The 26,288-nt window shown below is 42.1% G+C and overlaps 2 protein-coding genes across 2 annotated transcripts in view; one reads left to right on the top strand and one right to left on the bottom strand.

Moving 5' to 3' along the window:
* The window catches only part of LOC311323887 (RUN domain-containing protein 3A-like), a gene marked incomplete at both ends in the record, with an annotated part of 17,026 nt that extends 16,365 nt beyond the window's left edge, over nucleotides 1-661 (top strand). The window contains 2 exons of the mRNA XM_084456187.1: nucleotides 1-104; nucleotides 519-661. Coding sequence (XP_084312313.1) covers nucleotides 1-104; nucleotides 519-661 — 247 coding nt within the window. The remainder of the gene's footprint in view (nucleotides 105-518) is intronic.
* Nucleotides 662-8,292: 7,631 nt separating this feature from the next.
* On the bottom strand, nucleotides 8,293-19,192 carry LOC311323672 (sulfotransferase 1C2-like; the record flags this gene model as incomplete). The annotated part of the gene is made up of 7 exons (XM_084455963.1): nucleotides 8,293-8,405; nucleotides 10,127-10,307; nucleotides 10,397-10,491; nucleotides 11,929-12,055; nucleotides 12,310-12,407; nucleotides 14,503-14,631; nucleotides 19,006-19,192. 7 exons carry the CDS (start codon nucleotides 19,190-19,192, stop codon nucleotides 8,293-8,295), a joined length of 930 nt encoding a protein of 309 aa, XP_084312089.1.
* Between the last annotated feature and the right edge of the window lie 7,096 nt (nucleotides 19,193-26,288).

The raw sequence follows: 26,288 nt of genomic DNA, 5'->3' as shown, positions 1-26,288 counted from the left end.
GAGCAGCTTCCCCAGTGCTGAGCTGCTGTCAGTGGAGATCTCCCTGGACTCCGACTCCCAGAGGGCCGAGGGGAAGCAGAATGGAGAGTCATGGTGCACAGCAGGTGGGGCTGTCACTGACACACTCTTATACATACACACATACACACACACACACACACACACACACACACACACACACACACACACAAACACACACTCTTACACTCATGCTGTCACTGTCATTGACACACTCATACACTCACACGGGACTGACACTCTTACTCATATTCAGTCCCCATACAGCTAGTCTCACACACACTAGTAGGCTGCAGGCAAACACGCACACATTAACAAACACATACAGCACATAAATACACACACACACACACACACACACTTGATCTATGCCAGTGTTCAAAAGTATAATGGTTTGTAATGATTTGCAGTTGTCATATGATATTTGAATGCCTTTTAAAACAATTCAAAACTGTGTCTCTCTCTCTCTCTCTCTCTCTCTCTCTCTCTCTTGGTTCCAGGTGAGGACTACACTCCTTCCATGATGGGTCTGTGTGGTTCCCTGGCCTCTCTGCCCAGCGGCAAGTCCCTGGCCAGCCTCAAGTCCAGCGAGTGCCTGATCAACATTAGCACAGAGAACAGCCCTGCCCTCTCTCCCAGCTAGGGGGGGCCAAAGAGCCGCTGCTGTCACCACAGATGGACACTGTTAATGAGCTCAACACAACAGGAAAACCAACAGCACTGCTGTTGAGGGAAGATGATGTTATGCTTCATGGCCCTTTAAAACACCCTCCTTCACACTTCCGAAAGAAGGTGAGTCCAACGGAAACTGTCTGGTATGCCAGAAGGCCTGGGGCCTTTCTGACTGAATAGCCATTTCTATCTGATGGAACTGTTATTGTGTCAAAAGAAAATCAAGTTTGAGAGCTACAGGACTGCCCGAACCCTTCAGTCTCACTGTGACTGCCCGAACCCTTCAGTCTCACTGTGACTGCCCGAACCCTTCAGTCTCACTGTGACTGCCCGAACCCTTCAGTCTCACTGTGACTGCCCGAACCCTTCAGTCTCGCTGTGCTCCAGTGTCTGCACAGGACCAACCGCTAAACGTCAGAAGGTGACCCCTTCTTCCGTGATACAGACATTTACTGTGAGACCAGTGCATCTGTAGATCTCTCCCACTGACCAAAACATGTATCCTAGCTAGGGCTGTACTGTATTTACCTGTCTGTCTGTTTATCAGTAGAGTGGTCTCTGCCTAGTGTGCACCCAGCTGCACAGGACTCTACCTGGGATCTCTCTGTCAACACTCACAACAATCTTTTTGCCATATTATATCACATTAGAGTTGATCAGTTAATGCAAGCTGCAAGTGAAAAATATTTTTAAAAGGTGAATAATGTACTGTGGCAGGAAGTGAAGACGAGGAAACTCAGATATGACCAGGTATTAATGAGACACTGGGTCTTAGCCAATCAAAGGTTGAGTCTAGGTGTACAGTTTCTGACTAAAACAGCAGACGTGAAAGGAAATGTTGGGTCATTGAACAGAACAATGTTAGTATGTGTGACAGAAAAGAGACTCTGGCTTTATTTCTATGCAGGTGAATAGTTCCGCTCTGCCAGGTCGCTCTGCAGACAGGTTTTGATTGAAAGTTTGAGTGTTTGTGTGAGGAGGTTAGGGTTAGGAGGTAGGGGTTAGGGTTAGGAGGTAGGGTTAGGGTTAGGGTTAGGGTTAGGAGGTAGGGGTTAGGGTTAGGGTTAGGGTTAGGAGGTAGGGTTAGGAGGTAGGGTTAGGAGGTAGGAGTTGTGTGGGTTAGGGTTAGGGTTAGGGTTAGGGTGAGGAGGTAGGAGTTGTGTGGGTTAGGGTTAGGGTTAGGTTGAGGAGGTTAGGGTTAGGGTTAGGGTTAGGTTGAGGAGGTTAGGGTTAGGGTTAGGTTGAGGAGGTAGGAGTTGGGTGCGTTGTGTAGGAGTATTGACTGTTTATTTGATTTCTCTCTGGTGTAATCTATTCATTTTGACTATGGTTCATTCATGTAACCTTTTCATATTATTTATCTTCATCTCATTAATCGCAGTCTCATGCACGGTGTGAGATGATTCATGTCATTTAAAACTGCAATAAAACTGCCTTTTTGTTAAACCTGACAGGGCTTGAGTTCTGCATTTCATGTGTCACAATGTCACAGTATAGGAAGAAGAACCTCTGATGGATGTGGAAGGTTAATCAGTCAACATGCACATTAAAACCTTCCAGTCAGGTGAATCATGCACATTAGAACGTTCATTTGTAGACCAGTCAGGTTATTTTATTTATTTATTGGTTTATTTAGTGAGGACACTGCATATTAATGAACACATACAAGTACATGACTGTGTAAACATGCCGTATTTAGCTAGGCGCTAGTTTCCATCCGGAGTCCTCAAACATTAAACGTTAATCAGTCAGCACACAACTCACATCCTGTTTCTCAGAAACCAACCGCCTGGCGTGTCAGGGGAGAGTTCAAGCGATGTGAGCTGACGGTCAGTGATGGCAGCCTCGCCATTGTTTTCCCAGGGTGTGTATGAGGACCAGGACGCCACGTCCTCCATGTAAACGGATACGCTTGGCTCTCTTCAGAGAACAAAGGAGGCCAAGGAGAGGTGTCTCATGTTTTGCCCTGCTAGAGATTATCCAACTGCTGGGAATGTTTGTGTCATGTATGCATGGGGTTTAGTAAGAAGAAAGGCTTTATTTAGAGGATTTTGCCAACTTTTCCAGTAACTATTGCCGTCCTTATTTGTTGTCCAATGATGTCATACCTTTATGGCAACACACTGCAGTCCTTCACAGACAGTCATAACAGGTGTGATCCAGACAGTCATAACAGGTGTGATCCAGATGGTTATAACAGGTGTGATCCAGACGGTCATAACAGGTGTGATCCAGACGGTCATAACAGGTGTGATCCAGACAGTCATAACAGGTGTGATCCAAACGGTCATAACAGGTGTGATCCAAACGGTTATAACAGGTGTGATCCAGACAGTCATAACAGGTGTGATCCAGATGGTTATAACAGGTGTGATCCAGACAGTCATAACAGGTGTGATCCAGATGGTTATAACAGGTGTGAATCAGACGGTCATAACAGGTGTGATCCAGACGGTCATAACAGGTGTGATCCAGATGGTTATAACAGGTGTGAATCAGACGGTCATAACAGGTGTGATCCAGACGGTCATAACAGGTGTGATCCAGATGGTTATAACAGGTGTGAATCAGACGGTCATAACAGGTGTGATCCAGATGGTTATAACAGATGTGAATCAGACGGTCATAACAGGTGTGAATCAGACGGTCATAACAGGTGTGATCCAGACGGTCATAACAGGTGTGATCCAAACGGTTATAACAGGTGTGATCCAGACGGCTGTAACAGGTGTGATCCAGGTGTAACATCCTGGTTATAACAGATGTGATCCAAGTGTAACATCCTGGTTATAACGTGTGATCCAGGTGTAACATCCTGGTTATAACAGCTGTTATCCAGATGTAACATCCTGGTTATAACAGGTGTGATCCAGGTGTAACACCCCGGCCCTCTGTATGAGTGCAACAGAAGGTAGTTAACTTCCTGCAGACATGAGTCTAATTATTTTTAAATGTGACTTCACAACCAAGCAGACCTGCAGGCTCGATGCTGTGTGTTATTCAGGGAATATGTAGGTCAATAAGGCCATCAATGCAATTTGGGGATTTTCAATATAAATGACTGTTGGGGTCTTAAAACAGTCTGACCCCGATATGTGTTACACACGTAATATTAGCTGGAGGCACGTCCGGAACACGCTTTTAATGGAGAATCTGAATTTAATCAGTCATGTATTTTGTGATTCCCCTGCAGTAGTGAGCCAGCTGTTCTTCCTGAGGCTGGGAAGGGAGTTCTGTTCACAACACTATTGTTAAAGTCACACAATAGACGACCTCATTCTGCTGCTTCTGCCCATGAGTCAAATTACTGACCTCGCTACTGGTTTAAGGTATTCCTATCTTCCGTGAAATTACATAATAATATATACTTTACATTGTGTGCTAATCATAATAATATATAAATCTTCACTTTACAGTACATCACCTTCTTTAACAGTATTTATGATCACTGCTCACTGCTACTAATGGCAAGACACAATCTACAGAAGTATCCTATAAGTATCCTACAGTAATATATATATATACTGTATCATCTATGACTACAATGATGGCACCTGTCCTTCCAGAGTAGAAGGGCTCACCCGCTAACACTAGTAGGCAGGTTGTGGTATGATGATGGGCCTTTGGCAAGATGCAAGTGGACTTCCTTTTTACCAGAAGACATTTATTAAAATGTGGAAAATGTTTGTATAATACAACACAACAGCAGATAAAGACTAAGGCATTACAGCTTCTTTCATTGCTTTTTGTTTTGGGTAAAACATTTACATAACAAAGCAAGTAGAGGTTTGACATAGTCCAACATAATCCACCTTAAAAAAAAAAGAAGTTAGCCAGGAAAATCCCACAAAGCCCCAGGCCACAGCAGACATGTGATCTAGGTGAGACCAGAGGACACAGAGATGGGCCTGGGGAGATAATATCTCACCTATAAATGACGCTGTCTGGTTGCTCCTTGACACAGTATCGTTATATCTTGGATACAGAAGCATGAGGTCCCTAGCCTTCACCTTGACTGTGCTCATAGCTGCGTTCTGTGGTGAGTACAAAGTTCACCATCTTTACATTTTACATGACATGATGGTGTTGACATTCTGAATTCTGCTTTTAGTTCTAGACCATTTGTACTGAACAGTTCATGTTCTCATACAGCACTGTAGTTATTATGGGATCTGTAAGCTAGTGGTTGTGATTGTGCCTTTATTTACATGTTAAATAATAGATTTTGACAAGAACTTGTTAAATGTTATCTAATGTATGCAGTCGTGTCAATTTGAGGACACAGCCTTCAATCCCCTCCTTGGTAAAGATGAATTAGGAGATGGGTTGTTGAAGTGGCTTCCTGAACATTTCCTGAACATGTGAAATCAAGTCTGTTATTCCTGGTTATTCAGCCAAACATGTTCACTTTACTATAACACTGTTACAAACAGGTGTATAAACTACAGAATGTACTCCGTTGCTTTTGCAAGGCATTCCTCATTTATAACCTGTTGTTGTTCAAAAGTTTAGCAAATAGCCCTCTATGTGATCAACCATAATGGAATTAAACAACATATCTTTTTACAGTTACTGAGCATATCAATAATACTTTTTCATCAATTTCAGCTACCCAGGCACTGAAATGTAATTCGTGTGAAATCTTCAATAAAGAAAGTACCGTCCAGCCGGTCTGTGATCCTTCGATCATTGTAGAGGAGGAGTGTGGGTTCCTGACCCCCAACTGTGCCAGAGTTGATATGAAAAACTGTGAGCTCGGTCTCCTATTCTAATTCAACATTTTTAATCTCTCAATATTTTAACCAACATGTTCTTAAAAGTATATTAACCAGCTCCTAATACTCTCATTAATGGGAACGATGCATCAAGTTGTGATTTGGCACTGCTGATCTGTCAGTGTTCTGTCACGTTATTGTTTGTATTGTCTGATTAGATACTGTCGCATCTTACTTACAGAAACACATCTTTTTATCTCTAACATATGTTAATGTTCCTTATTTTCAGTTGGTCAGATTTTAAAATGTGCGACAGACGAGGAATGTAAAGATGGGATAAGTGGCATCGTGACAACAACTTGCTGCAAAACTGATTTCTGCAACTGACCAAGAACTGCTCCTGGACCTGCACACGGACATGCATCAACGAGGAACCAAGTAGTTATTACAGCATAATATAAATGTCTATTTTATTACCATTGAACCTAATCAAAAGCAGTTGTGATTGGCTGAACGATCCACAATGATGTGAAATAAAAGGCACACGATACAAAGTTCAGATTCATTATTGAGGGCTGCAGGTGGGATCAGTCATAAACGGTAAATGGACTGCACTTATATAGCACTTTAATCCAAAGCGCTTTCCAATGGTCTCTCATTCACACACACATTCACACACCAATGGTGGCAGCTGCCATGCAAGGTGCAAGCCTGCTCATTGCGAGCAATTTGGGGTTGTGTCTTGCTCAAGGACACTTCAGCATGTGGACAGGAGGAGCCGGGAATCAAACCACCGACCCTGTGGTCATTGGACACCCCGCTCTTCCTCCTGAGCCACAGTCGCCCCATGTGTAGAGAACAGAGAAGGGAAGTGGTGTGGAAGAGCTTGGGGCGGTTAAACACCAGGCGAGCAAGTTCCAGAGAGATCGTTGTTGTGGCACCACATTGCCAGGGCGCTGACCTCTCTGCCAGGGCGCTGACCTCTCTGCCAGGGCGCTGACCTCTCTCTAGGCCGTCTCATCCTCTTTGAGATGAGGCCCAGGATGGTCGTGCTGTCTGCAAACTTGATGACCTTTGAACTGTGCTTGACCACACAGTTGTGGGTGAACAGGGAGTACAGGAGGGCTGTGTGCTCAGGGCTGGGTGCTCAGGGCTGTGTGCTCAGGGCTGGGTGCTCAGGGCTGGGTGCTCAGGGCTGGGTGCTCAGGGCTGGGTGCTCAGGGCTGGGTGCTCAGGGCTGGGTGCTCAGGGCTGGGTGCTCAGGGCTGGGTGCTCAGGGCTGGGTGCTCAGGGCTGGGTGCTCAGGGCTGGGTGCTCAGCCCTCTCATGCACTCTGTTCACCCACCACTGAGGCCAAGCACAGTTCAAGCAGAGACAGGTCAGACACTGGCAACAAAATGAAGCATTCCAAACTGTGTGAGTGATGTGGAGCTCTCGTCGGTGCAGCCATTTTGCGGCGCACCTGAAGAGGAGCTTTTGTTTCCTGGATTTCCAGAATTGAAACAAAGTACACAGGGGCGGATTGTGGGTTGGCACACAGATACCTGGTCCTCTGAAGTCACAGTGTGTTAAAACATCTGAAAGTCGCTAACGCTTTTGGTGAGAGTAAGATTCAAGATCTGTTTATTAGCCATGTATATACTAGATACTAGGGATTTGACTAGGGTTAAGGCATACGCTGTTGCAGATGACATAGGACAAGGTACAGGACAGTGCAAAGGCATGCAGTGCAAAACAGTGCAAATACAAAATGCAAAGAAAGTACTAACAAAATACAGTACATTGTGTAAATTACGATATACAAAAAAAGGGGAGGCACAAATGCACTATACATACTATACAGTATACAGAATGGAGTGTAGTGAGTGTATGTACAGTGAGTGTGCAGTGTAGTGTGGTGAATGAGCAGTGTTATGTACAGTGTGTGTGTGTGTGTGTGGGAGTGGTGCAGGGGGGAGAGGACCAGCCTTGTTGATGAGTCTGATGGCCGTAGGAAAGAAGCTGTTTTTGTCAACATTACCCTCTGTGCTGCGTAGCCAAGTGTTCAGGAGAGGTTGCTACAGGCAGGTCCATTTGTTGTTAAAAGTTGCTAAATGACGCAAGTCTCAGTGTCCACCCAAGACTAAAATAATGTTCATGCACATTATTTTGATGTGTAGCTACATTGTAAATGCTCATTCATTTTAGTTTTCTGTACAGTATGTATTGATTGATTGATTTTTTTTTTATTGATCAGAGTAAAAGTATACAGAGTAAAATCATACTGTACATGTACACATCTGTCAATAGAACAGGCACAAAAAAGCTCAAGACCTTGTTTCCATTGTGGTCCCAAGAGTGCGTATGCAGAGGTCAGTACATGTAAATGTGTGTTAATGTATGCATGTGTGTAAACATAAAACATAAAAACAATACGTACTTTCTCACACACAAGAACAGACAGCAATAGAAATTAATGTAAATGAATATAAATGAATGGGGGCAGCTATAAACAGCAAGTCTAAGTAAAATTATCATTAATTATAGTTAAGACTGTAAGACTGTCATATGAGTGTTGAATAAAACTTCTTGATCTTGAACTTTAATCAACATGCTATATCTGAGCTACAGTGATTGACTGATTGATTGATTGATTGATTGATTGATTGATTGATTGATTGATTGATTGATTGATTGATTGATTGATTGATTGAATGCATTTCTTTGACAAATTTAATCTTAAAAACAATACAGCTCTGCTTAAGCAAAATATCACCATACATTGAAACAAAACAGGTCAGGATGCCAATGAAGCCTTGAGGCTTATTTCCATTGTGGTCCCTTGAAAAGGGAGGGGACTGCAGATCTACAATACCAGAATGGCACACAGGAAGAGAGGAGAACTCCGCTAGATGGTGGTCCTGAAGGGGATGTTGACATCCTTCATTTGTCTCTGATAATCTTCATCAAAGAGCTTCGACTGGTCAGGCGTGAAATGATTGGTCCAGTCGCCCACTACACCTGAGATTGAAGACAGAGGAAAAAATATTTCAAAATATAGCTGCAACACGCGACCAGCGCATCAAAGACAACAAGTGAAATACGCCATAGCCGTGTTCGAATCTCTACTGCAGTTTTGAAAATCGGGCATACTGTTCAGAATAAATGCATTTCCAACTTTGACAGGTTGGTGGCTCTAAAGAGTTTGAGGTGTCGACATAGACTTGGTGACAGGGGTCATAGGACTGTCCCAGATGAGTGTGCCTAATGTAGTTATGATTCATCAAACCGTTACTGAGATATGACCACAGTTCCTGTTTGGCGGCTTGGATGCCAAATTCGATTGGCTGTAGCGGGTGAATGCCTTCGACAATCAAAAATCCCTGGAAGACTTTTGTGGACATTGGTCTAGAGAATGTGTACAGCCAGTTTCATGTAGATTGGTGAAAATCCCTAGGAGAAGATACATTTTAAGTGTTTTACACAAAATACAAAATGGCGGGAAATGCAATTGGTGGAAAATGACATCATAGGGTGCGATGAACTCGGCATGAGCCAGGGATTCCAACGGTACCTCACTTTTCAAAATTGGTTACACAGGTCAAAAGTTGTGTGTCTAAATGCACTTCCAACTTTGACATGCTGGTGGCGCTAGAGGGTTCGAGCTGTTGCGATGACACTTGCTCACAAGGGTCATGGAACTGTTCCTGATGAGTGTGCCAAATGTGGCTTTGATACATTAACAATTTGCTGAAATATGACCCCATATCCTGTTTGGCGGCTTGGACGCCAAATTTGATTGGCTGTAGCAGGCGAACGCTTTCGAGAATCGAAAATCCCTGTGAATGAGTGACTTTTTCCAAAATGCGCCTTTCACCACTCTGAAACTGGTGAAATTGTGCAGAAGACACTTGGCCCCCAATAAGAAAAGGTACAAACACAATGGTGGCCTTCGCAGCTTCGCTGCTTGGCCCCCAATAAATAATAAGAAAATGTACAGGTAGAAGAACAATGGAGGCCTTCGCAGCTTTGCTGCTTGGCCCCCAATAAGAAAAGGTACAAACACAATGGTGGCCTTCGCAGCTTCGCTGCTTGGCCCCCAAATAAATAAATAATAATAAGAAAAGGTACAAACACAATGGGTGCTGCAGCAGCTGCGCTGCTTGGCCCCCAAATATCAAAGTGTAACTAATCAGTTGCTCCAGGGGGTCCGATCCTTTCAATTCTGTATTGTATGTAAACTAAAACATGCTGGTCATACAGAGAACCACTGCTAGAGGGCGCCATAGCACAAAAGAACCATGTGTAGGTTAGCCCATGGGTTAGCCAGATGCCAGATTAGAGCAAGGAGGTCAGATTAGCATTAGAGGAAGATGGAGTTACTGTAGGGAGTCACTTCCTGGTAGGGCCTGTATAGCTGTGGAACCTGTTCAGAAACAACAACAGTTGTTTTGTCAATCTAGACACTAGGGAGGATCACTCAGACAGGCCTAGGAGAGATCAATCTAGACACTAGGGAGGATCACTCAGACAGGCCTAGGAGAGATCAATCTAGACACTAGGGAGGATCACTCAGACAGGCCTAGGAGAGATCAATCTAGACACTAGGGAGGATCACTCAGACAGGCCTAGGAGAGATCAATCTAGACACTAGGGAGGATCACTCAGACAGGCCTAGGAGAGATCAGGAACATGAGAGATCATTTATGGACAGGAGGGCTGAGCTACAGACCACAACAGACCTTTCCTCATGAAGGGAGATATGGAGTGGTCCATGACAGTCTTGGGGAAGAAGCTGTAGTTAGTCATGGGGTTCTCCTTCATGTTCTTGAAGGACGTGAACTCCACAATGTGGCTTATGACATCATCAGAGAGGGACAGGTCCAGGTAGTGCATGATGCGCTCCACCTCTCTGCGAGGGTTCTGTGGAGACAAGGATTCACTCATGAGTGTGTGTGCAGATGAAGAGCACGCCAGACATTGGGACATTTGTAATAAATGCACACCGCTACCTCCTTCATGTCCTCGTAGAACAGGTAGAGGATATTCTTCTTCTCTCTCTCCTCCCAGTAGCCCTTCACGTGGTCATACCACGACCCCCACGCCACTGTGAGAGAACAAAACACAGCTTCATCATGATCATTACCTCTGCCCCAGCAACAACGCAGGGTGAGAGGTAATGTTTTCGGTGGCGTATGTGGGTCGGTGGATGAGTGCATGCATGCGTTTGTGTGTGTGTTTGTCTGTTAGCAGGATTACACAAACACTGCTACACCGATTTTCACGAAACTCGTGGAAGGGTCTAACTTAGAACCCATTCAGTCGAGATCACTTTAGTCAAAATTGACCCATTTATTAGCATGCAACAATATATACGGCATATGAATTTATTACGCATATGAATTTTGGCGGTGTGATCTGTTCGAGGGGCCCCCTGCCTTCCACGCATGTGGAAAGCAGCAATCTAGATGTTCCCCCCCCTCTGGGCCGCTTGGCCCAGAGTGCCGGGCCGGAAGAGGGAACCGCATTTAGCCCCCTGCCTCCATGACGATCAGAGTGGGCCGCGATCGGGAAGACGCTCGGAGGTAACTCAGCCCACTAAGACCGTCAAAGAGCGCCACAGGGGGACTGCTGTATATTATAGTCCCTGGCCTCCATCGGCCAGCGCTTCGTGGAGTCCGAAGGAGATACAGCCTAGTGTCTCTTCCTGTCTCTGAAATGTAATTTAATGTAATGTACTGCTTTATAAATGTTCTTAGCCGGTAGAAAACATACTCCTGGAGCTTGCTCGATCGCCTTGTTGAGAGGGGTCAGGGAAGAATTTTTACAGCTCACTTATCTGGCCCCCGGGTGATTACTGTTTATTTTGCTTCCCTCTGGAATATGTAGAGGTGGGTCATATGCCCTCCTCCCTTGTTCTCTGTAAAGTGTATTGTGTTGCCTCTGGGTATGAAATGCGCTATACAAATAAAGCTTTGATTGATTGATTGATTCAAACCCAGCAGGCTTATTGTGCTCTGGGGTAAACCCTGGTCTCAGCTATGTTACAGTTAAGGAACCAGTTCTAAAAGCTTATGGTGCCTGAGGCTCATCACCAGCGGTTTAGAACTTGCAAGAAGGGGGACAAACAAAGTCACGTTGAGTTTGCCCAAACAAAGTCACGTTGAGTTTGCCCAAGAGTTGTTGACTGACTTCAATCTCTGGTGTACAGCGCTAGATGTTGCTTGACTTTTGAGGGGTTGTGTTGGAGGAGTTTACTGATTCATTAGCGGGTAGTATTGCTACTTTTATAAGCGAGGGCAAGGTGATGACAGGTAGTGTTGGATGCGGCTGCTCCAGCAGTTATAGGCCTACTGACTATGTTATTGCCATTAAATATTCTGTTAATTATTGTTTGGACATGTGACTCCCTTTTTGTTGTGGCTCTTTTTAGCTGGTTCATAAGTTATTTCATAACTAAAGGCAGGTTACTCAGAACAATCTTGGATAACAACAAGCCAGTTAATGAATGTGATGACTTAACATTCATCACAAAATGTCTTACATGTTCCTCTCATGAACTTGTGTATGTAGCCATCCCATGGGCCGGGCTCGGGTTGGGTGAGGTCCATGCGGTCGAAGTGGAAGTAGCTGACCATGTTGTCTTTAGCATTCCGTGCTACATAGATGACCTGGAGGGGAGAGGAGGAAGGGTGTAGATCTGATAACCTGTCATATTGTAACAAACCTGTTAAGAGATATGAAGTAGTCTAATATGTTAGGAGCTGAGAGGCTTGGACCTATAGTATCAGAGCTCATTGTGAGCTTAAGTACTTCTCTTTGTTAAGGCTTTTATCCTGAGGTTACAGTAAAGCACCTAGAGGCCAGTCTCCTTGAGTCCATCATGTTTCCCCCCAGACCAGAGGCCCTTATCCTCCCCCCTCACCTTGCATCTGTTCTCCCAGAAACCCTCAGGAACAAGCTGGAACGGCAGGTGGGTCTTGATGACTCTTGGGGGGTCCATGCTGTTGAGGAGGTCCAGGCCTGGATAGGCAGTGGGAGGGGGGTAATTAAAGGGTTAAACACATCTGGTATATCTACAGTGGTACTTCCTCTGTGAGGGTTATGTGTTGTGCACTGACTGCTGAAACTCCTGGGCTGTGTAATAAACTCCATCATATCCTCTATGTAATATACTCCATCATATCCTCTATGTAATATACTCCATCATATCCTCTATGTAATATACTCCATCATATCCTCTATGTAATATACTCCATCATATCATCTATGTAATATACTCCATCATATCCTCTATGTAATATAATCATATCCTCTATGTAATATACTCCATCATATCCTCTATGTAATATAATCATATCATCTATGTAATATACTCCATCATATCCTCTATGTAATATACTCCATCATATCCTCTATGTAATATAATAATATCCTCTCTGAATATACTCCATCATATCCTCTATGTAATATCATAATATCCTCTATGTCATATACTCCATCATATCCTCTATGTAATATAATAATATCCTCTATGTAATATACTCCATCATATCCTCTATGTAATATAATAATATCCTCTATGTAATATACTCCATCATATCCTCTATGTAATATACTCCATCATATCCTCTATGCAATATACTCCATCATATCCTCTATGTAATATAATAATATCCTCTATGTAATATACTCCATCATATCCTCTATGTCATATACTCCATCATATCCTCTATGTAATATAATCATATCCTCTATGCAATATACTCCATCATATCCTCTATGAAAGGAACGGTGGAGAGTCTTGTTGTTCCCTCCCTGGACTTACTTTTCATTAGTCTGACTTTGGCAGGGCACCGGGGGGAATGTTTACTGGTTAACGGCCCCTTGAACCTGATTAAAGCAGAGGAAATGTGTTGAAAACCGCCGCACAAACATAAAAAAAAAAAGTGGGAGAACTTCATTATCATACGTTTGACACGGCGGAGCACAAGATTCTTCTCTCCACCCTTGGGGAGAAAGGCTTCACAGGTTCTGTACTCCCCCTGTTTGCATCCTACCTGACGGGTCGTACCTACCAGGTCAACCTGGACAAGAATGAGCTGCTGTTCCTCCCGGGGAAGGGTTGCCCGCACTGTGACCTGGCCATCACCATTGACGACACAGTGGCAACGCCGACTTGTACTGCAAGGAATCTGGGTGTGACCGTGGATGACCAATTGTCATTCTCCGCACATATCACATCTGTCACACGCTCTTGCAGATTCCTGCTCTACAACATCAGGAGGATTCGCCCCTTCCTCACTGACAAAAAGGCGCATGTGCTCATCCAGGCCCTTGTCATCTCCCGCATGGACTACTGTAACAACTCCCTCTTTGCTGGGGCCCTGGCGTCAGCCATTAACCCGATGGAACTTGTCCAGAAAGCTGCTGCTCGCCTGGTGTTCAACAACCCCAAGTTCTCCCACACAACTTCCCTTCTCTGTTTCCTACACTGGCTCCCTGTAGCAGCTCGCATCCAGTTTAAGACTCTGGTACTAGCCTACAGGGCAATGAGAGGAACAGCTACCTCCAGGCCATGGTCAAATCCTACACCCTCTCCCGACCACTACGCTCTGCTACCTCGGGGCGATTGGCTGTCCACTCCAAGGCCCCTGCGGTCAATTGACATGGTCATGGCTCTTCTCTGTCCTTGCCCCGCAGTGGTGGAATGAATTACCCACCGACATCAGGACAGCAGAGTTGCTGCCCATCTTTTGCCGCAGACACAAAACGTATCTCTTCAAGAAGTACTACCACGATCCTCCCTCTTAAGCACCTATTGTGTGTCTAGATTGCTATTCTTGCACTTTGCCTTCACCAGTAGATTATGCTCTTAGTTACTTGTTTTAGAAAGGAGATGCACTTGTGAGTTCTGGCAAGTAGTAGTGCATTAGCTTTTCCTAAATGACTGTACATGCAATTATTGTAAGTCGCTTTGGATAAAGGCGTCAGCTAAATGACTAATCTAATGTCAAATGTAATGTAATTATAGCTATAGCATGTACATAACACACTCATTCCAGGATAGGACTATACACACAGATACACACACAAAACACTCACACACACAGCGTACCTGATGGGATAGGTGGAGAAGCGCAGATCTCCAGGAAGGGGATGCGAACAGTTATGGGGGCTCTCTTGCAGATCTCCACTTCTCCATTGTGAAGCAGGAGGTCAACTATCTCCTGAGTCCACGTGGTTCCTGAGGGAGAAGATGGGACTCTACTGAGGTCTGCTAGTGGACATTACAACTACTGAGGTCTGCTAGTGGACATTACAACTACTGAGGTCTGCTAGTGGACATTACAACTACTGAGGTCTGCTAGTGGACATTACAACTACTGAGGTCTGCTAGTGGACATTACAACTACTGAGGTCTGGTAGTGGACATTACAACTACTGAGGTCTGCTAGTGTCTTCTGTCACTCAGAGTGTCATGTTGTACTGTAGTTGTACTGTATTCTAGGTTCAACAGCCTATCTGTTTCCCTTAAAACCACGTTTTTTAGCCAGATCAAAATCTGCGCTAAGATTATTGGCCAGCCTGTAGAGGCCGTGTTTCAATCCTTCAAAGAAGCTCAGACCAAAAGCTTAGACTAGCTGTTAGTATATCCTCTGACCCCTTGCATGTTCTGAACAGAGAATACCAACTGTTGCCCTCCAGGAGGTGCTTTAAAGTCCCAAAATTTAGATGCAACAGACTGAAGAATTCCTTTGTACACCAGTCTATTGGTCTGCTTAACCAAAATAGGTAAACCTCTTTCCAACTGGTTGCCTTTTGTATTCTGTGGAATGTTCTGGATGTGTTTTATGTCTGTCTTGTTGTGTCCTCCATGTGTATGTAACTCTTGAACGGAGGTTATACCAACCATTATAATTACTTAGGTCTGCTAGTAAACATTACAAATACTGAGGTCTGCTAGTGGACATTACAACTACTGAGGTCTGCTAGTGGACATTACAACTACTGAGGTCTGCTAGTGGACATTACAACTACTGAGGTCTGCTAGTGGACATTACAACTACTGAGGTCTGCTAGTGGACATTACAACTACTGAGGTCTGGTAGTGGACATTACAACTACTGAGGTCTGCTAGTGGACATTACAACTACTGAGGTCTGCTAGTGGACATTACAACTACTGAGGTCTGCTAGTGGACATTACAACTACTGAGGTCTAGTAGTGGACATTACAACTACTGAGGTCTGCTAGTGGACATTACAACTACTGAGATCTGCCAGTGGACATTACAACTACTGAGGTCTGCTAGTGGACATTACAACTACTGAGGTCTGCCAGTGGACATTACAACTACTGAGGTCTGGTAGTGGACATTACAACTACTGAGGTCTGGTAGTGGACATTACAACTACTGAGGTCTGCTAGTGGACATTACAACTACTGAGGTCTGGTAGTGGACATTACAACTACTGAGGTCTGCTAGTGGACATTACAACTACTGAGGTCTGCTAGTGGACATTACAACTACTGAGGTCTGGTAGTGGACATTACAACTACTGAGGTCTGCTAGTGGACATTACAACTACTGAGGTCTGGTAGTGGACATTACAACTACTGAGGTCTGCTAGTGGACATTACAACTACTGAGGTCTGCTAGTGGACATTACAACTACTGAGGTCTGGTAGTGGACATTACAACTACTGAGGTCTGCTAGTGGACATTACAACTACTGAGGTCTGCTAGTGGACATTACAACTACTGAGGTCTGCTAGTGGACATTACAACTACTGAGGTCTGGTAGTGGACATTACAACTACTGAGGTCTGCTAGTGGACATTACAACTACTGAGGTCTGCTAGTGGACATTACAACTACTGAGGTCTGGTAGTGGACATTACAACTACTGAGGTCTGCTAGTGGACATTACAACTACTGAGGTCTGCTAGTGGACATTACAACTACTGAGGTCTGCTAGTGGACATTACAACTACTGAGGTCTGCTAGTGGACATTACAACTACTGAGGTCTGCTAGTGGACATTATAATATTGTGGAGTATGGGGATCCATTATCAGTTAATTCCTTAACTTGAAATTTAGCTCATTAACTAACTCTGGAACATTAACATTGATGTTGAAACTGAAATGTTCATTAATTTTCAATGTGCCTGGTATATAAATAAATACAATTCCAAAATAATTCCCTAACCTCCATCGTTTATGTACTCCAGTGTTATTGGTAGACTATTGCTCTGTAGCCCAGAATACCACTTTCTAAATCTAAAAAATAAAATAAATATTTCTCAGAATTTAAAATCTAAAATAAAGATCTCAGAATATTACTTTCATAATCTACAATAAAGATTTTGCAGAATATCACTTTCAAAATCTAAAATAAAGATTTCTCAGAATACCACTTTCAAAAATCTAAAATAAAGATTTCTCAGAATATCCGTCTTCTTGATCTGAAAATCATGAATGACTTTCCTTTGCCATCTCAAATAATGATTTCCCCTGTATCATGCCTGTACTATGTGCCTATACTGCTATAGAAGCACCAGGCCTTAAGTGCTGTACTATGTGCCTATACTGCTATAGAAGCACCAGGCCTTAAGTGCTGTACTATGTGCCTATACTGCTATAGAAGCACCAGGCCTTAAAGGAGTAGTAAAGGGGAAAATCATGTTTAGCCCGGTTTTAAGGTTACTTATGATCATATACAATGGTTCAGATTACCCCCCCGGTGAGCTTCTTGTCTTTGAAACCGAGAGTTTAACATGTTTTTGAATGATTTTTCACGGTGCCCACCCGCATCCATTGTATGACCTAAACGTTGGTAGAGCAATTATCAGACTTTCTCAAAAGTGCTAGTTTTGTCAACTTTTTGATCTGAACCATTGTATATGATCAAACGTAACCTTAAAACAGGGCTAAACATGATTTTCTCTTTACTACTCCTTTAAGTATTCCCCTTATGGTTTCCTTAAGATGTCCCTCAAGTATTTAAGGTTTTCTACTTATCTCGGTCTTATACTTAAGGAGTCCCTTAAAGTCTGTTAAGGTGTTGCACAAAAGACCTTAGCAAGCAAAGTAAGGGAAAAAACATAAGGGACCTCTACCCCAACCTTAGCTAAGTCACATGGCTGCTTTATGAACATAAACAATGGAAATCGCGTCCCAAAAAGAGTGTTCCGCAACAGGGAGAACCCACTAGACACTCTTAGTGAGGAGCAACTGATATTTCATTACAGATTTGATCAACAGTCCATTTTTTTCCTCACAGCGTCGCAGGACGTTCCAGTGTAGTGTTGTGACAGATAGCCGGCCACGTGCAAGCAAACCAATGGTCACCATGGAAACTACAATTTTACTGCTGTAAAATCTCTTTCCTTGTATGAAAATCCTTAACGTTCCTCCTTAGCTAAGGAAACCTTGTAAGGGATTCTGCAACACCCTTAAGAAATTCCCTTAACTAAGGGGAAAGTAACCCTTAAGGGTCATACTTAAGGGGAAAACTTAAGATGATTTGTGCAACCAGCCCCAGGCCTTAAGTGCCAATACTGCTATAGAAGCATCAGGCATTAGGTGCTGTACTATGTGCCTATGTTGCTATAGAAGCATCAGGCCTTAAGTGCTGTACTATGCAGGGATGCACCAATGCATCAGTCGGACATTGGCATGTTGACCTTGTTGACTGCCATCTGCCCATCAGCAAATAAAATGACATTCACCGATGGTAGTGGCCGATGTTATGTCGCCACAATTACGGCTGTTTTTGTTGCAAAACGTAGCCTACCCAGCTGCAGATGAGACGATCTGTGACATAACGCCGCAAACGCATGTGTAGTTTGCTTTCAGATTAAAGTGAAATAAAAATTGGCGTTTTGGAACCAAACAACTTCATTTCTTTGTTTCCCTGGCACAAAAGGGGGAATAAAAATAAAATAAAATAAACAGCCATTGACCGGATTGTTATTTTAAACATCGGCATCGGCCCAGAGTTTTGCAATCGGTGCATCCCTAGTACTATGTGCCTATACTGCAACTACTGTATAGAAGCCTGTACTATGTGCCTATACTGCAACAAAGCTATAGAAGCATATTAAGTACTGTACTGTGTCTATACTGCAACTATAGTAATAGAAGCGCATCAGGCCTTAAGTGCTATACTATGTGCCTATACTGCAACTATAGAAGCCTGTACTATGTGCCTATACTGCAACTATAGAAGCCTGTACTATGTGCCTATACTGCAACTATAGAAGCCTGTACTATGTGCCTATACTGCAACTATAGAAGCCTGTACTATGTGCCTATACTGCAACTATAGAAGCATGTACTATGTGCCTATACTGCAACTATAGAAGCCTGTACTATGTGCCTATACTGCAACTATAGAAGCATGTACTATGTGCCTATACTGCAACTATAGAAGCATGTACTATGTGCCTATACTGCAACTATAGAAGCAGGGACGATTTGGGTTGTTCCTCTCACAAATTGTTTGCTTTCAAATCTTCAGAGAGATGCTATATTACATTAGTCATTCAACAGACACTTTAATCCACAGTGATTTACAATAGAAGTATCTATCAGCCAGCTCCCTGGCCCAGTACCTGCTTTGGGGTAGGTGGCGATGAGGAGGTCCGAGGGGTCGGGGCGGAAGGCCCAGATGGAGTCCCAGTTGTATGCGATGTGAGACATGAGGGGGATGCCCCTCACCTGAATCAGAGGGAACCGGCACATAGCGCTGCTTGCTTGCTCTATGGCCTCTGTGATGGACACCACATCCTCCTCCGCCATGATGACCAGCAGAAGGGTGACCGCACGTGGAACGCTAAGCGTCGGTAGCGAGACCACAAGATGAGCTCAGGGGAAGACTGGGGGAAAATGTTGTTGCTTTCATTGTAAAATCTATCAAATACAGAATACTGAGTAAATTATCTTATACTTGAAAATAACTGAAATTACTCTGTTAAAATAGCACCAAAAATACCAAACCAGCTACAGAGTGTGGGTGTGAGACAAAGGGGTAGCAGGGAGCGAGAACTGGTTGGTTTGGAAGAACTGGTTGGATTTACATTTTGCTCTTAGTTTAGAAATGAGATACATGTGAGATCTGGTGAGTAGTAATACACTGATTTCTGAATTTATAAGTAGAACGCATTAACACCCCAGAGCAGAACATGAATAAAGCAGGTGAGCACTATTCCAGAGCCTGGTTCTAAAAGGTGAACGAGCAACCAGAATATAGGGTTGCTAACCCTAACCCATATGATATTGGCCACTTCATCGTTATTCAACACATTCAAGCCTTCATTCTGTTGCTGATCAACCTTATTGCAGCTGTGTGAACCCAGGCCTTACTTATACTTAGTAACTAATACTTTTTATTTTACAGACGAACAGGTTAGCAATTACCTTCAAATCTGAGGTGTCGGGACAGTGCTTCAGACAGTCAAGCACTAGAACAAACCAACAAGTGGGAAAGTAGATTTCAAATCATTTAGAAACATTACATTACAGTCATTTAGCAGACCCTTTTTTCCAAAGCAACTTACAATAAGTATTCCAGCTGTTTAGGGGTCAGGGTCTTCAACAAGGCTAATCTCAAGTCATGAACTCCCCAAATACCATCAGCAGAAGAAATGCTCGACCAGAGAGGACAACACACTCGATCATTGCTACACCCCAATAAACAACGCGTATCACACCGTCTCCCGCGCTGGGACCCGAGGACCACGAAACCGTCCACTTGATCCCTAAATACAGGAAGGAACTAGAACTCTAAGCGTGTCGTTAGGACATTCAAGAAATGGACCAGTGTAGCTAAGGAAGAATCATGCGCGATGCTAGAACAGGCTGGTTGTGATGGCGGCTATGTTGACTGGGCGAGTGCAGAGGCTGTTAACAGCCAGTAGTACACAGACACTGTGACGTCATTCGTCAGCCACTGTGAGAACGTGTCCCAACCCACACCAAGATCAGTTACAACAATGACAAGCCCTGGTTCACAGCCAAACTCTGGAGAGAGGAAGTAGGCTATGTACAGGTTCAGCAAAGCAGTGAAGGAGGCTAAACAACGCTTCTCAGAAAAACTACAGCATCAGTTCTCAGAGGGGAACACGTCCACTGGAAAGGCCTCAGACTGATCATCAACTACAAACCAGTGGCGGCCAGCCTATTTTTTATTATTATTTTTTCATATTTTTTTATTTTTTTGTAAGTAAAATATATAATCTGCAATAAAAAGTTATCTTAAACATGTTATATGTTGGCCTTGCATTGTCTAAAATTGATTATAGAACGGTTAGTTCTGGTTCTTGATTCTGATTGTCTGGAAGCTGTGTTGAAATACTTTGTAACACACACCTGGGACCGCATATCATTCCATTTTCAGTATTAATGCGCCTCCCATTTGATCCAATGCATTGTAGGCCTGTCATTGTGCTTTGTGTCACTGAACATTCCATTCAATGCATATGTTCCTTGGCAACCCTTAGGTTGGGCTAGCCTGTAAAAGCTAGCCCAACTTGTGATATTCCCACTATTTCTTTCTTTCTTTCTTTCTTTCTTTCTTTCTTTCTTTCTTTCTTTCTTTCTTTCTTATTAGGTGGGCTAGCTTGTAGAAGTTAGCCCAACTTGTGATATTCCCACTCTTTCTTTCTTTCTTTCTTTCTTTCTTTCTTTCTTTCTTTCTTTCTTTCTTTCTTTCTTTCTTTCTTTCTTATTAGGTGGGCTAGCTTGTAGAAGCTAGCCCAACTTGTCATATTCCCACTCTTTCTTTCTTTCTTTCTTTCTTTCTTTCTTTCTTTCTTTCTTTCTTTCTTTCTTTCTTTCTTATTAGGTGGGCTAGCCTGTAAAAGCTAGCCCAACTTGTGATATTCCCACTATTTCTTTCTTTCTTTCTTTCTTTCTTTCTTATTAGGTGGGCTAGCCTGTAAAAGATAGCCCAACTTGTGATATTCCCACTATTTCTTTCTTTCTTTATTATTAGTGTGAATGCTTTAGAGCATTCACACTATTGTTATCCAGTTCTTTAAAGTTTTAGTGTGAATGCTTTAGAGCATTCACACTATTGTTATCCAGTTCTTTATAGTTAACTTGTGATATTCCCACAATTTCTTTCTTTATTAGGTGGGCTAGCTTGCAGAAGCTAGCCCAACTTGTGATATTCCCACTATTTCTTTCTTTCTTTCTTTCTTTCTTTCTTTCTTTCTTTCTTTCTTTCTTTCTTTCTTTCTTTCTTTCTTTCTTTATTATTATTCTCCCCGCTTTTTTGAACCTTAACTAGTTCTTCATACTTTGTGCTAGAAACCTCATTCAAACTTTAAAATGTTCATGACGTTCAGCTCTTGAACGGATCCATTCAGATTTTTGATATTTTTTATAGTTTTTTAGAAATTTAACTTTTAAAACTATTTTTTGTCCCATTGAAACTGCTTGAAACTGCTTTTGAAATGTTCAGAAACTTTATGTTTTTAGAGTGGTGGCAGCAGTTGCTTTGAAAATATTCACACATTTTGTAAACTGCTGGCACTCCTACAGTTTTGAAAGCTCACACACATATTATACATCAAAACATTCACACAACTGTGCTGATTCGTACAATGTAAGTATCTAAGCAGTGTGACTTATAGTTTTCGCTGTATGACGATTTGTTCGGCAACTGCGCTCCTCATTGAAACGTATGGCAACGCACTCTAGCTTTTGAGCTGCTAATTTTGCATTTTTACTCTTTTTCTAACTTGTCGCTATGCCTACAGTTTTAACAGCTCATACACATATTATATATCGAAACGTTCCCATAACTGTGCTGATTCGTACAATGTAAGTATCTAAGCCGTGTGACTTATAGTTTTCGCTGTATGACGATTTGTTCGGCAACTGCGCTCTCCATTGAAACGTATGGGCCCACACACTACCTTTTGAGCTGCTAATTTTGCATTTTTACCCTTTTTCTAACTCGTCGCCATGCCTAGTTTTTAAGCTACACGGACATATCATAGCCTAAAATGTTCAGCATTTTCTCAGGATTCCTACGGTGTCAATATCTAGACTGTGACCTTTATACTTTTTGAGAGAGAGCTGTCTGAATCCAACATGCCTTTCCAATGAAGTGAATGAGAGGATGCTCACAGTGTCAGTTTGAATTTGGGGACACGTGCAGGCTCTCTGTACAGGCACCCTTTTATGACTACTGTGGTACAATTCATATTCCTTCCTTCCTTCCTTCTTTCTTTCTTTCTGCCTTCTTTCCTTTTTTTTGATTATGTATCATTTTGTGATTATTTTCTCTATGTTCTTTTTCCAATTAATCTCTCCATAGACATTTACTTGTGTACTTACTGTGCTTGGACTGTCTTTGTCTGTAGCAGTTTCATGACTGGAACTACTATGAGCCTCTTCACTCCCTTCACTCTCTGTTTCTAACTGGCTATGACCTGGCTCTGTAGACAGTAAGAACAGAACAGTGTCTTCTTAAGACTTGGGAATAAATCTATGTAGCACTGTAGAGTTTACAGGAAGCTGGCTAGGTGGCTGTTGATTGGCTAATAAACGCCTCTCTTATTTCAAGAGTAAATGCCCTCTAAAATAACAAAAATGAACTGAACAAATCAGCATTTAAACTGAAATCAACTTTATATGAATTTCTATGAATTAACAACACTATTTATTTATTTATTAACGATGAATTTCTTTATGTAATGTAACTGTTTCATAGGCTATCTTTACCTGGGTTATATCTACATGTTGCTATTCAGTACAGTCGTTCAGTAATAAGTTTAACTAGCCAACCAGTGTGTACCTCACTCACTCACTCACTATCTAAAGCATCTTCTGGGGGGTGGGGGTGGGTGTCTAGGTCAGACGAGGCCACAGCTGATTCTGTGAGTAGCAGGACATAAAGGTTTTAAAAAGAAATCAACTCTATATGAATTTCTATTAATTAACTTAACACCATTTATTTATTTATTAACCATGAATTTCTTTATGTAATGTAACTGTTTCATATGTAGGCTATCTTAACCTGGGTTAACTTACATCTACATTTTGCTATTCATAGCAGTACAGTAGTTTAGTAATAAGTTTAATAGCCAACCAGTGTCTACCATTCACTCACTCACCATCTAAAGCAGGGGTGTCAAACTCAAATACACAGTGGGCCAAAATTTAAAACTTGAACAAAGTCGCGGGCCAACATTGAACAAATGAAAATTTAAATATGGACCCAAACAAGTTTTGCTTCAACATTGAATATGCACTTATGACTTTCGCTTTTGGTGCGCATCAATGGTGTGCACTAATATATGTGAATACGCCCTCAGACACAAGTGTTGGTGCTCCATCTGCTCAGTAGAGAAGCTTGTAAAACCCTGACTGTCCTACAGCCAGGCAGACAGACAGACAGCCGGCATGCAGACAGACAGCCAGGCAGACAGGCAGGCAGACAGGCCGGCAAGAAGGCAGACAGGATTGAATGAACAGGAACAGAGCAAACACAGCGGCCGGCTAGGTCAACACAGGTGTCTCTATCACAGTGAGACGTTACATAACGTAAAGCTTCTGTTTTCTGCCTTTCTTTTCGCCATTTTTAAGAAGGGGTAACACGGTTACAGTTGTAGTATGAGATTGCTATGACTACTGTCACAGAAGAGAGGGCGTTTCTGGGTCCTGTCTTGATTGACCCGCCAAAACAACAGCAGAGCATTATGGGATTTGTAGTATTAGCGGTGAATGCGCTGTATAATACTGGCGGGCCAGCTCTAGTAGTCATTTGGTATTGCCTCGCGGGCCAAATATAATTACACTGTGGGCCAAATTTGGCCCGCGGGCCAGAGTTTGACACCCCTGATCTAAAGCATCTTCTGGGGTCTGGGGGTGGGTGTCTAGATCAGAGGGGCCACAGCTGATTCTGTGAGTAGCAGCACATATAATTTAAGCATTAATGAGAATGGAAACATGTGTCCTGGCTGCTGCTACTGGACTTTTATGTATTTATTTGGACAGGAAGTATTTGCAAGTGTGCCAGCTGGCAAGCTAGCTAACAGTAGCCACCTCACTAGAACAGTGCAGTGGTTGAGGCTGGCTAGTGAAAGCTAGCTTACTAGAACTGAAGTAGCTGTCTAGTTCATCTGTCATTTAGTTAATGGTAGCTTACGTTATCTAGCAGCTAGCTTCCAGAACAGTAGTTAGCTGGTTGCTAGCACTGTAGCTAGCTGTCTAGTTAATGGTAACTAACGTTATCTAGCAGCTAGCTTACCTACAGTAGTTGGCTGGTTGCTAGAACTAGCTAGCTGTCTAGTTAATGGTAGCTAATGTTAGCTAGCAGCTAGCTAACCAGATCGAGTTGTTACCAGAACATAAGCTTACTAGTGTTAGCTACCTAGCTTAGCACTTTCACACACTAGGCTAACGGCTCTCGTTGTCATGGTGAATGTGAGACCGCGGGCAACTGACCGACCGTCTGAACACAGCTACTCTCACCTTTCTAACATATATATATATATATATATAATAATATAATACCGTCTGAACACAGCTACTCTCACCTTTCTAACATATATATATATATATATAATAATATAATATAATACCGTCTGAACAACACAGCTACTCTCAGCTTTCTAACATATATATATATATATATATATATAATAATATAATACCGTCTGAACACAGCTACTCTCACCTTTCTAACATATATATATATATATATAATAATATAATACCGTCTTAACACAGCTACTCTCACCTTTCTAACATATATATATATATATATATATATATAATATAATATAATACCGTCTGAACAACACAGCTACTCTCACCTTTCTAACATATATATATATATATATAATAATATAATACCGTCTGAACACAGCTACTCTCACCTTTCTAACATATATATATATATATATAATAATATAATACCGTCTTAACACAGCTACTCTCACCTTTCTAACATATATATATATATATATAATAATATAATATAATACCGTCTGAACAACACAGCTACTCTCAGCTTTCTAACATATATATATATATATATATATAATAATATAATACCGTCTGAACACAGCTACTCTCACCTTTCTAACATATATATATATATATATATATAATAATATAATACCGTCTTAACACAGCTACTCTCACCTTTCTAACATATATATATATATATATATAATAATATAATACCGTCTTAACACAGCTACTCTCACCTTTCTAACATATATATATATATATATATATATATATATATATATATATATATATATATATAATACCGTCTTAACACAGCTACTCTCACCTTTCTAACATATATATATATATATATATATATATATATATATATATAATACCGTCTGAACACAGCTACTCTCACCTTTCTAACATATATATATATATATATAATAATATAATACCGTCTTAACACAGCTACTCTCAGCTTTCTAACATATATATATATATATATATATATATAATAATATAATATAATACCGTCTGAACAACACAGCTACTCTCAGCTTTCTAACATATATATATATATATATATATATATATATATATATATATATATATATAATATAATACCGTCTTAACAACAAAGTTACTCTCACCTTTCTGGGGGGAAAACATGCTTATGGGCTCCCAGTCTGCTGCCTTTTCTCCTGGTCTCTCTCTCCACTCTTTCCTGGTGTGTATTCATGTTTGGGCTTGATGTTTATGATTGAACGTTAGGCTATTATGGTGCGTTCGTTTATAACTGGGAGGTGGCAAATTGCGACTTGCTACTAGGAATTATTAAATAAAACACCGCATGAACTCGCACTTCCTCGTCGCAAATTCGGATATGTTTCTCAGCCCCCAGTTGCTCGAATGCACTAGATAT

Source organism: Borostomias antarcticus (assembly GCF_949987555.1).
Source record: "Borostomias antarcticus genome assembly, chromosome: 22".
In the NCBI taxonomy this organism is placed as follows: Eukaryota; Metazoa; Chordata; class Actinopteri; order Stomiiformes; family Stomiidae; genus Borostomias; species Borostomias antarcticus.
This window is presented reverse-complemented; position numbering and strand designations above follow the sequence as displayed.